The 12,564-nt window shown below is 39.8% G+C and overlaps 1 protein-coding gene across 6 annotated transcripts in view; it reads left to right on the top strand.

Moving 5' to 3' along the window:
• The window catches only part of RALGAPB (Ral GTPase activating protein non-catalytic subunit beta), a 109,965-nt gene that overhangs the window by 64,888 nt on the left and 32,513 nt on the right, over positions 1-12,564 (top strand). For 4 of the 6 annotated variants that reach the window (XM_050807010.1, XM_050807008.1, XM_050807007.1 and 1 more), the window contains 3 exons: positions 1,229-1,362; positions 5,945-6,127; positions 7,210-7,361. In XM_050807010.1, coding sequence (XP_050662967.1) covers positions 1,229-1,362; positions 5,945-6,127; positions 7,210-7,361 — 469 coding nt within the window. The remainder of the gene's footprint in view (positions 1-1,228; positions 1,363-5,944; positions 6,128-7,209; positions 7,362-12,564) is intronic. The other 2 variants (XM_050807009.1, XM_050807006.1) reach the window with 1 other exon arrangement.

Genomic DNA, 12,564 nt, shown 5'->3' with positions numbered 1-12,564 from the left:
AAATAAATTTTTCAATACTAGCTGGGCGCAGTGGCTCACGCCTGTGATCCCAGCACTTTGGGAGGCCAAGGTGGGCGGATCACCTGAGGTCAGGGATTCGAGACCAGCCTGTGAAACCCTATCTCTACTAAAAATACAAAAATTAGCTGGGGATGGTGGCAGGCAACTGTAATCCCAGTTACTCGGGAGGTCAGGGCAGGAGGCTCGCTTGAACCCGGGAGGCAGAGGTTGCCGTGAGCCGAGATTGCGCCACTGTATTCCAGCCTGGGCAACAGAGCAAGACTCCATCTCAAAACAAAACAAAACAAAAACAAAGAAAAAAAGAAATTTTTCATTACTGCATGTGTTCTAATATAAATGTTTTAAGTGATTATTGTTTGTTTTAGCATTTTGAACTGGTGTTAGTGAGCTCTGCTTGTAATGTCGTAAACTATTTTTTACTAAGAAATCCTGATTTGTGTTAGTGTCGCATGAGTGTCTCTCTTTAATGATCATTCCTTTTTCTGTTGTCACTGCCCTCTTTCTGATAGGATCGACAGGTATAATGTCCCTAAAGCTTCCTTTATAAATTCAGTTTAATTTGTCCTTATTTAATTTTTCCTAATTTCCTACTAGCTAACTAGTGATTGCTTTTAAATATAGATTGGAGCCCAAATAAAAATACGTGTGGCTTGGTTATTTAATTTTTTTAGAAGTATTAAAGTAATCCTGGAGAATTAAATGTTAAAGTGTGTTTGAAAAGGCATTGCATGTGAGTTTTGATGGCTTAAACCCTGTAAGTAATTTCAACAGATGCTTGCTTTAGAGTACTTCCCAGCATCTGAGGAGGCTGTAAAATTAGAATTCTTTCCTCTATAAAGTTTGAAGGAAATGATTGATAGCCTTTTCATCACTCTTTTTGAAAATGTACCTCTCTATGAGTTGATAATTTAGAAACTTTAAGATTTACGTTGTTATAAAAATGACACTGAAACTGCCAAATCCCACAGTTGTGTGAAAGTGCATGAACCAGGAGCTAGAAGCTGCTCTGGTCTAGCACATATGCCTGTGCACTGTGTAGTTGGGCTTGGCACTCAATCCAGTGGGGTGGGGAACGTAGCACTGTGTGGGTGCCCGTCGTTCTCACTGTGGCTGCTGTGGTCTGTGCCTAGTGGATGCTGTGCTTCTCGTTACTAATGCTTAGTTGTTTTCCCTCCCTGTGGGATGTGGCATTGGGGTTATATCCTAGCTCTTAATACAGATTCAGCTGCTGGGCTCCTGATTCGCAGCATTCATCTCGTCACCCAAAGACTCAACTCCCAGTGGCGCCAAGACATGAGCATATCACTGGCAGCTTTAGAGCTCCTCTCTGGCCTTGCAAAGGTGAGGAAGACAGTTCTTTTATTTTAACCCAACAGCCTTGGGCCGTGGTTCTTTTTTCTGTATCTCTTGACCCCTTGTGTGGGTATTTTAATGTTGATCATACTCAAACATAGTTTATATCCAAAGTGTGCAAAGTTAAGCCTCCAAGTGATATTCTATGAACTGAACTTTACTTTTTAAAATAGATTCAAAGAGTATGAAGAGATTTTTACTGTTAAATTGTAGGAAACATTTCAATACTTGTCATTTATTTATTTGCATATGATAATAAAATACATATTGATTTTGTAAAAAATGGTTATCCTAATGTATACCATTTGGGATTACCTGTGGCTCTGCCATCCTCCATTATCAGAGATAAGTGAAAATTGGCTACACTTTTTTTTTTTTTTTTTTTTTTTTTTTTGAGACAGAGTCTTACTCTGTCGCCCAGGCTGTAGTGCAATGGTACAAACTCGGCTCACTGCAGCCTCTGCTTCCAAGCAATTCCCCTGCCTCAGCCTCCTGACTAGCTGGGATTACAGGCATACGCCATCACAGCTAGCTAATTTTTGTACTTTTAGTAGAGATGGAGTTTCACCATGTTGGTCAGACTGATCTCGAACTTCTGACCTCAAGTGATCCACCCGCCTTGGCCTCCCAAAGTAATAGGATTACAGGTGTGAGCCACTGCACCCAGCCTTAGCTACACTTTTCAGATTTCTTTCACAGCCATTATTTCAGTTTTGTGGAAACTTAGAACTTAGTGGTCATTTGTGCTTCTCTTAAGTGTATTCTTTCTTTTGAGATGAAATTTGTATAATATAAAATTAGCCATTTAAAAACAAACAATTCAGTGACTTGACACATTCACAGTGTTAAGCAACTTCTACTTATAGGTCTAAGATGTTTTTATCATCCCTAAAGGAAGCCCCATACCCATGAAGCAGTTTTGCTTCAGTCTACCCACCCCACTCCTCTGACAACCGCCAGTCTGCATTTCGTCTCAATGGATCCACCTATTCTGGACATTTCATATAAATGGAATCATACAATGTGTGACCTTTTGTGTCTGGTTTCTTTCACTAAGCGTAATGTTTTCAAGTTTCATTTATGTTGTAGAATGTGTCACAACTGTATTCCCTTTTATGATTGGATAATATTTCATTGTGTGTATATACCCCAGTTTTTCCGTTTATCAGTTGACGGACATTTGGGTTGTTTTAATCTTTAGGCTGTTGTCAGGTAGTGCTGCTGTGAACATGTATGTACATGTATTTGTTTGAATACCAGTTTTCAATTCTTTTGAATGTACACCTAGGAGCAGAATTACTGGGTCATATGGTAACCCTATGTTTAACTTTTTGAGGAACTGCCAAACTGTTTTTCATAGTGACTGAATCATTTTACATTCCCAATGTATGAGAGTTTCACTTTCTTTGCATTTTCTCTAACGTCTAAGTGTTTTCTTATCAGTAAGATGAGCAGGATTATCTTACATATAATATATAATTGAGGAAATATAGAAAATATTTTGTGAACAAAAAGTTGATGAACAGGTGTTACTGTCTGGGATGATACGGTTCAAATCCTCGTTTTTTAGTTGTGGGAATAGGTGTCAGAGGCTGTGACTTACCTAAGCCATAAGAAACAAAATAAGTGATAAAACCTAAGGTGTTCTTACCACCACTTAGAGTTTACCTCAAAGATCCTCCAGAATGGACATCATAATTTTGCGAGAAGCACTTACTGGTACAGAAAATAAAAAACAGCCATTTGTGAGACACACAGGACCGCACTGCTGTCTTTGAGAGCAAGGTACTGTTTCCTGTGACCTTTAGTACACTCAGTAGTAAGGAATAATTAGTCCTAGACGGAGCACTGCTCTGGACCTGCCTAACAATTCATAAAGGGCTAACACTTCCTGATTTCATGATTTCGTGTAAGGCTACAGTAAATCAAAACAGCCTGGTATTGGCATAGGGGGGGACAAATGGATTGGTGGAAGAAAATAGTATATCCATACATAAGTGGTCATCTGATTTTTGGTGCAAAGGTAATTCAAAGGAGAAAGGATAGTCTTTTCAACCAGAGGTACTATAAAACAATTGGATATTCATATACAAAAAACAAAAAATTTTGATTCATACCTTGCACTATGAACAAAAATTAACTCAGACTGGCTGGGCACGGTGGTTCATGCCTATAATCCCAGCACTTTGGGAGGCTGAGGCAAGATGAGATCAGTCTGGGCAACATAGTGAGACTTTGTCTCTATTACATAAATATATATGTATAAACTAAACTATACAACTTCCAGAAGAAAACAGGAGAAAATCTTTGTGACCTTGGGATAGATTTCTTAGATGTTACGCTGTGGAAGAACAAACTGATATGTTGGACTTCAAAATTTAAAACTGCTGTTCTTTAGTAAACACTGTTAAAAGAATGAGATGACAGATCACAGGCTGGGAGGAAATGTTTACAAAGCATATATTTGATGAAATATTTGTATTCAGATTACATAAAGAACTCTCAGAACTCAATAATAGCCTTTCCTTTTGGTGGTGCACAGCAGCAATATGGCGGTGAAAATTTCTAAGAAGAGGAAGTTTGATAGCATCTTAAGAAATAAACTGAGCGAGTTCTTCACTCAGAAGCTTGCAGAAGGTGACTACTCTGGGGTTAAGGTCCAAGTTGTAACAACCAGGATAGAAATCACTACCTTAGCTTCCAGGATGCAGAATGTTCTTCGTGAAAAGAACCACCGAATCTGTGAATTGGCCAAGGTAGTTCAGAAGAGGTTTGGCTTCCTTGAGGGCAGGTAAAGCTTTATGCTGAAAAGGTGGCCTAAAAGAATTCTCTGTGCCATTGCCCAGAAAGAATCTGTACTGTAAACCACTATTAGGGTTTGCTGTGAGGAGAGCCTTCTGTAGCGTGCTATGGTTCATTATGGAGAGTGGGGCAAGGGCTGCGAGTTCATGGTGTCAGGGAAACTCTAAGGACAGAGAACTGAATCCATGAACTTTGTGTGTCATCTGATGATCCATAGCAGGGACCCTGTTAACTGCTACATTGATACCACCATCTACCATGTGCTGATAAGACAGGGTTTGCTGCGCATCAGAGTGAAGCTCATACGTTCTGTGCCCAAGTGGTAAGATTGGCCTTAAGAATCCCCTGCCTGACCACGTGAGCACTGTGGACCCTAAAAATGAGATACTATTCGCCATGCCCATCTCAGGACAGATTAGGAAGCCATGCTCTACCCAGCCCCAGCTGCGTAATAGGGTCTCCTTGGCAGCTGGATCTGGAGTCTGGATGTTGCCTTGTAAAGACTTTTAATAAAATCTTTTAAGAAGACAAAACACAACAACAAAAGCCCTTAATAATACAACAAACAACCCAATTAAAAATTGGGCAAAAGATTTGAATAGATGTTTTATCAGAGACGATATACAGATGACAAATAAGCATATGAAAAAATACTCAATATCATTAATTATTAGGGAAATGCAGTTAAAACCATGATGAGATACCACTGCAAATCTCTTAGAATGGCTGAAGTATAAAAGACTGGCCATACCAAATGTTGGTGAGGATGTGGAGGAACTGTTGATGGGAATGTTAAATGGAACCACCATTTTGGAAAACAGCTTGGCTGTTCCTTAAAAAGGTAAGCATACACCTACATATGACCCAATAATTCCACTCCTAGGAGATAAGAGAACATATGTCGATACAAATACCTTGTACATGAATGTTTATAGCAGCTGTAATTATAATATCCAGAAGCTGGAAATAACCCAATGTCCGTTCATAGGTAACTAGATAAATTGTGGTATATCCATGTAATGGACTACTGTTCAGCAATATAAATGAATGAACAATTGATACACCCAAAAGTGTAGCTAAATCTGAAAATAATTATGCTGAGTGAAAGAAACCAGACCAAAAAAAGGTACATATTGTATGACTTTTAAATGATTTTATTTCTTTAAACTCTAGAAAATGCAAGCTAATCTATAGTGACAGCAGATCAGCAGTTGCTTAGGGGGAGGGGCAAAGAGGAGTAGGAGGAAGGATTACAAAGGTGCATGAAGATATTTGGAGGTGATAGATATATCCACTGTCGATCGTGGTGATACTTCACAGGTGCATACTTACGTCAGAATTGACCAGTTGTATACCTGAAATATTGGGCAGTTTACTGTATGACAGTTATGCCTCTGAGCAGCTGCACAGAACTTTTTGCAGAACCTAGAGCATCACTGTGAGGTTGGGTTAGGGGTTTAAAAATGTGCCCATGTTCCTTCAGTCTCTGGCAATGATGGACAGGTGTACCCAATGGGTTTGGGTTTTAGGGCATGAAAAACTATGCTAAAATGAAATACTGTTTCAGCACTTGAAAAATGCCACTATTTTTGGGGGAGTATTACAATACATCTGAAATAATCTGTTCCTATATATACATAATATAAAAAAGCAAGGCTTCCTGTAGTGTATCACATTGTCAAATAGGTCAAGCTTCAGTGCAAATGCTTTGAAATTGGTACAGTAATTCCTGGCTGATTGTTTTTGTTCTCCAAATGAATATGCTTAGGTAAAGGTGATGGTTGACTCAGGAGACCGGAAGCGAGCCATCAGTTCTGTGTGCAGCTACATTGTGTATCAGTGTAGTCGGCCAGCTCCTTTTCACTCTAGGGATCTGCATTCCATGATAGTGGCAGCTTTTCAGTGTCTCTGTGTCTGGCTGACAGAGCACCCTGATATGCTTGATGAAAAGGTGAGTTTATTTTATTTTAAACCATTAAGTAAAAACAAAAATGTGTGCTAGCAAAATGCCTTTTGAAAGAGAATATCTAAATTTAAATACAGTATTATACACTTTATAAACTGAAAATACTTGTTAGATTACAGTGAAACCCTTGTCCTTTTGGGTACAACTTGAAAACTGTTCATTTTGCTTACATTTGGTTGCAAATTAAGTCATAGAGAAATTCTTTAGAAAGATGGGACCTTGACTAATTTATATGAACTATCAAGACTGTTGTTTCTTGAAAGGATGGTAGCCTGGAGATAGCTAGTAGGCACTTCGGTCACCCTTCACCAAACAAAGAAGGGCAGATGATTGCCAGGCTGCAAACCTAGAGCACAGCTCGTCCTAAAGGTTGCTTCTATGGAAATATGTTACTCCATACTCATTTCTTCACTCTCAAGTGGACGCAGATAACTAGTCCACGTTCCCTACCATTGTTCCATGTAATGTCTTCCTTATAGGGAAGCAAGTGTTATAAGGAATTTACAGTGCAAATAAAAGGAGAGATCATTCGATATTTATGGAGATCTTTATGTAGTTTAAGGAATAATATTGTTGATTAAATCTTAGTCATTTTCATTATGGCTTCTGAAGTTATAATACCAGAAATTATCTAAAAATGTCAATGACAAGATTTCCTTTGGATATTAATAATATGTCTTAAACCATCCCCCTCACTTTGATAGCTAAGTCCAGAGATGCTGTCTGTCTCTCTGTGGTTACACTATCCCAGGCTTAACTGAATTATTAATCTCTTTGGTTTGTGCTTTTGTGATTTACAGTCTTTGGTAATTTAACAAGAAAGTTGAATTGAATTTATTTATCTAACACTCTAAACACCAAAATTTAGTTCTTTAAAGAGAAATTGGGGGGTGGGGGTGTAAAGTTTATTGTATTACTATGAAGTTAATATATACTCATTAAAGAAATTAGCAAGAATCTGGAGCCCTTCCACCAAAACACAACCACTGCTAGCATGTGGATGGATTTCCTTGTCTTCTCATGAGAAAGATGTGTTACAAAAATTGATCTGCCTTTCCTGCTTTTAGGACTGCCTTAAGGAAGTACTGGAGATTGTGGAACTGGGTATCTCAGGAAGTAAGTCCAGGAACAGCGAGCAAGAGGTCAAGTACAAAGGAGATAAGGAGCCAAACCCTGCATCTATGAGGGTAAAGGATGCTGCTGAAGCCACCCTAACATGGTATGGAAGTGACCGCACAGGGATTGTGCCTAGGAACTAGATGGGGTTAGCAGTGATCCATGTTGTTTCCTTTCCTTCCCGATTGTTCAGCATTGCATTATGCAGCCCCTTTAGGATACTTTTTCTCCAGAAACAAAATGGAAAGAAAATCTATATATATATTTTTACCTGTTTTTTAGACCAAAAGAAACTAGGAACTTGGGATTGAGAGTTTGAGTTCTTCTTTTTCTATACCATTTGATGTTAATTCAAGTCATACCGTGTTAGAGCTAGACTTACTGTACCCCCTCACTTTGATGCTAAGTCCAGAGATGGTGTCTGTCTCTCTGTGGTTACACTATTAGATCTGCTTTACAGCTCAGTGGTCTGTATTCTCTGCTATACCATTTATATTACATAGTATAGGTTCATTCAACCAAGATTTATGAACTCTCCTAAGAACTGAGAATAGGATCATAAAGATAAATCTGATTTAGTCACCATTATGTCTACCATCTTGTCTGGTAGGGAAGATAAAATATGAACACAAATAGCTATAATATTAGGTGGAAAATAAGTGCTCCAAGAGAAGAGGTATAAATAAAATGCTAGGGAGTTGGAAGGAAGAAATGAATACTTCCAGATAAGGGGAAGTCAGAGTAACATTCTTAGGGAAAATGACATTGGACCTGACTCTGAGAGGATGGGTCAAGTTTGAGCTGCAAGCCAGAGTACAGGGTGGGTAAGAAGGCACCAAGACTGCTGTTTTGAGCATTTTGGTGTAGTAAAGGAGTAAAAACAGGGAGTTTGGTATCTTGAAAAAGAGTAGCAGAGAAAGTTGAGAGAGTTTATGTTTGGCTTGTAAGTGAGCATAGTGGAAAGAGGGAAGGAAGGCAGCTTAGTCACATTTGTGGACTGAATGGAACAGTTAGTGAAGATTAGGTGGAACCATAGTACACATGGAAAGATGAGGCTCATGAAAGGACATGTGCAGATGAAGGCTCAGAAAATGTAAAAGCAGAAAGGAGAAGTGGCAAGTCAGTCTGGGCTGGGGCGTCTTGGTCTTAGTAAAGCAGGCAAAACCGCTTGAAAATTTGTGTGTAAGTCAGCCCTTACCAAGATCCCAGCATCTTCTATGAGTTTAGTGGCCTGTTGCTTACTTGGGACATGCACAATGAAGTTGGATTTGTTTCTGTTCCTGTGGGCTTAAGTCATTCAGTGAAGTTTTAGAAGAGTGCTTCCTGTCATTTAGTCCTGCTCACTATGCAAATACTGGACTTTCGGTGACTTTATGGAGGTTTGGCAAATAGCTAGAAAATAATATTTAAAAAAATGTGAATACAGCTACTGAAACATGCGCTTATGCTGATGATGAATACTAGAAGTAATACAAGTTCAGAAAGAAGACCATATGTGGGCCAGGGGAGCCTTAAAAGTGTCATAGGCCCGGGCACAGTGGCTCATGCCTGTAATCCCTGCACTTTGGGAGGCCGAGGAGGGCGGATCACAAGGTCAAGAGATCGAGACCATCCTGGCCAACATGGTGAAACCCCGCCTCTACTAAAAATACAAAAATTAGCTGGGCGTGGTAGTAGTCCCAGCTATTCAGGAGGCTGAGGCAGGAGAATCGCTTGAACCCAGGACACGGAGGTTGCAGTGAGCCAAGATCACACCGCTGTGCTTCATCCTGATGACAGAGTGAGCTTCCATCTCAGAAAAAAAAAAAAAAAAAAAGTCATGGAACTAAAACTTGATGTATGTCTTACTCTTGAAGAGTAAGAAGGATATGGAGAGAAAGGAGGGGACATTTCTCATTATGCAAAAATAAGCTTGCTCCATCCTAGCCTGGACGGGGTGTTCTATGAGTGCATGACTGGCAGTGAGGGTTGCATATGTGCTCAGGGTGAGTAGAGTCTTGGGATGCTTCTTCTCAACCTCACCAGTAAGCTAGATGGCTTATCTGTTTCTCTTCAGCTGTCTTGTCTCTGCTAGCAACTCGACAAATGGTATCTCCAGTTTTCAGTCTTAACTGTCGTCATGAAACATGTCCCTAACCAGATTTCTGTGTTCTCTCACAATTGCTGCTTTGTGTTAGTATCATTGCTGTTGCCAGTTATGCAAACACAGAACTTTGGCTGTTTGTCTGATTTGTCTTTCTGTCATTCCCCATGTAAAGCCAGTGACTGAGTTAAACAGATTTTATTTTTGTAAAGTATTTCCTCCATTCTCTCCAACCTGGATAGCATCCTAGTCCAGGCCCTCCTCACTTCTTGCCCAGTTGCCCTATTTTTGATCTCTTAGCCCTTCTTGTTCATCTTTTATTCTATTGCAAAACTCATCATCCTTAAGCACAATTTTGATTCTACTGCTTGAATGATTGAAAACCTTGAGTAGATCTGTTTCCTTCCTTGTCTAAACTCCTCGATTTGGTTTTCAAGGGCACCATCTGATCTTTTCCACCACTGCTTTGCAGCTTGTCTCTTCTGCCGTTGTCAGGCCTGACAGAGCACTGTGGCTATGAACTGGCTGTGCTTACACCTGTTTATGCTCTTCCCCTGGTTTCAGGACCTCTTTTTTCTTCCTTTGGCTACATCTTCCACTGTTCGGTGCTTATAGCAAATCAGGCTACCTCCATGGGGCCTTTGGTTATTCCGCTTCTAAAGATGACTCTTTTCTGCACTTCTGTGCTCATTCTCTCTAACCCTAATGCACAGCGTGGAATTTTACACTGTCATGATTGTACCTGGTTATGTGTGATGCGTGCTAGTGTTGTCTCCCCAGTCTTGGTAGAGAGCACGTTGGCCTCTTTGCCAACACAATGCTGAACACATAGTAGAAAATCATGGAGTACAGATTAGCTGGTTAGGTTTTTTTTCCCCTCTGTGTACACTAATACAAATTCAGGATTAGGGCTCTTGGAAGTCATTTCAACAGTCCCTTTTCCTGTCACCTTTAAGACATGTGTACCAAGTTATTTAGCCTCTAATTTGGAGATTTTCTAACCCCCAAGCTTGCCTATTTCATTTTGTTAAAGACTTGATACTTTACATCAAGCTAAAATCTCTCCCACTTCTATGCATTGGTTCTGATTCATACTTTTGATCATTAAATCCTTTTTGTCCAGGCAGTAGCAGTATCCAAAAGCAGTCCTCATGTTCTCTCTGGTTCACTTCCGCCATTACCTTCAGTTTTTTTGTTTTGTTTTGTTTGTTTTTTTTAAATATTACAAAGATTCAAGTACCTTTATCATCCTGGTTATTCTCAACTGGCATAGGTTTGACTATGCGCCTCTTACAGGTGGTTTACAGAGTATAATACTCTATTATTATTATTTTTTTCTTGAGACAGAGTCTCGCCCTGTCATGCAGGCTGGAGTGCAATGTCATGATGTTGGCTCACTGCAACTGCTGCCTCCCAGAGTCAAGCAATTCTCCTGCCTCAGCTTCCCGAGTACCTGGGACTACAGGGGCGTGCCACCACACCCTGCTGATTTTTGTGTTTTTAGTAGAGACGGGATTTCACCATGTTGGCCAAGCTGGTCTCGAACTTCTGACCTCAGGTGATCCACCCGCCTCGGCGTCCCAAAGTGCTGGGATTATAGGTGTGAGCCACTTGCACCCAGCAGAGTACAATATTCTAGATATGTTTTAATGATCTTTAAACTCTGTATAATATTACGTTTTCATTAAAATGTACTCAGACTGCATTGCATTTTTGAGAACTTGGTGATTTGCATTAAGTCAACTAAAATCCTTGAGTTTTTTTTTCACACGTTTACCTTTCATCTGTTTTTCTCATCCTGTACTTGTTTGGGAGTGTTTGAAAGTAATGCACAGAACTTTACATTTAAACCTGAAATTTCTTCACCTAAGATTTACCTCATTATTTTTAGTCTTTAAGATTCTTTTGGATCTCAACTGTTTCTATGGTATGTTATCTCTGCAGCTCAGCTTTTGGTCAACTGCACATTTAATGAGCATACCCTGTGTGTTCTAAATACATTGATAAAAATATTGAACAGATAGACTCCCAAAGCACATTGTCAGAACATTTCCTTCAAGTCCACAGGGATTTTTAAATCTATCTACAAGTTCATGATATTATATGAAACAGCATTTCATATAATATGAAATGGGAGTAATAATGGTATATGGGAATAATAGTGGTACCTATGAGAATAGGATTGTTAGGATATTATGTGAATTGTTGTGATATGATATTGTATCACATAATATTATAACAATTCCATCAGATAGGTACCATTATTATTCCCATTTTGTAATGAAGGAACTGTAGCATAGAAAGAAAGTATCTTGAAACAAAGATTTTATCTTGTGATTCTAATATCATCCACCCCTTCATATGCATCTCATTTGGAAAACCAGTATTCCACAACGCATTTGTCATCTCAAATCTCAGCTTGAATGGCCTCTCCTCTTTCACTCTAAGGTGTGAACCCAAAGATCTCTAACAATGGAAAGGAACATTGCTCAACAGGTTATTTTTCTTCCATTTCCTCTCCTCCTAAAAGGAAGACTGCCTCAGACCTTCAGGGACCAGGAGAACTTGGCATTAGTTCAGGCCTCTAATGGTTTGCAGAAAATAGGAGAAACACCAGGAGATCAATAATGAGAAAATATGGCTTTTAAACACCAGGAGATCAATAATGAGAAAATATGGCTTTGGTTTTCTAAAATGGGATAGAGATGGTTGTCACAAAACATATGGAGCCAGGCACGGTAGCTCACGCCTGTAATCCCTGCACTTTGGGAGACTGAGGCGGACGGATCACGAGGTCAGGAGATCGAGACCATCTTAGCTAACACGGTGAAACCCCGTCTCTACTAAAAATACAAAAAATTAGCCGGGCGTGGTGGCGGGCGCCTGTAGTCCCAGCCACTCGGGAGGCTGAGGCAGGAGAATAGCATGAACCCAGGGCGGAGCTTGCAGTGAGCCAAGATCGCACCACTGCACTCCAGCCTGGGTGACAGAGCGAGACTGCCTCAAAAAAAAAAAAAAAGCATGTGGAATATGAGCTTGCTGTATTCCATGCAAGATTCTAAGATGTCAAATCAAATAGGTTGCCTGTAAGGGAGTAGGTCACTGAGATCAAATTATACCAGCTTAACCGTATTTTCTCTTCTGGATATGGACCAGACTGGAAAGTGAGATTAAATGTCTCTGAAATAGACATACAAATATGCATCTGGGGTAAAGGGCTTTT

Source organism: Macaca thibetana, chromosome 10 (genome assembly GCF_024542745.1).
Source record: "Macaca thibetana thibetana isolate TM-01 chromosome 10, ASM2454274v1, whole genome shotgun sequence".
Taxonomy (NCBI): domain Eukaryota; kingdom Metazoa; phylum Chordata; class Mammalia; order Primates; family Cercopithecidae; genus Macaca; species Macaca thibetana.
This window is presented reverse-complemented; position numbering and strand designations above follow the sequence as displayed.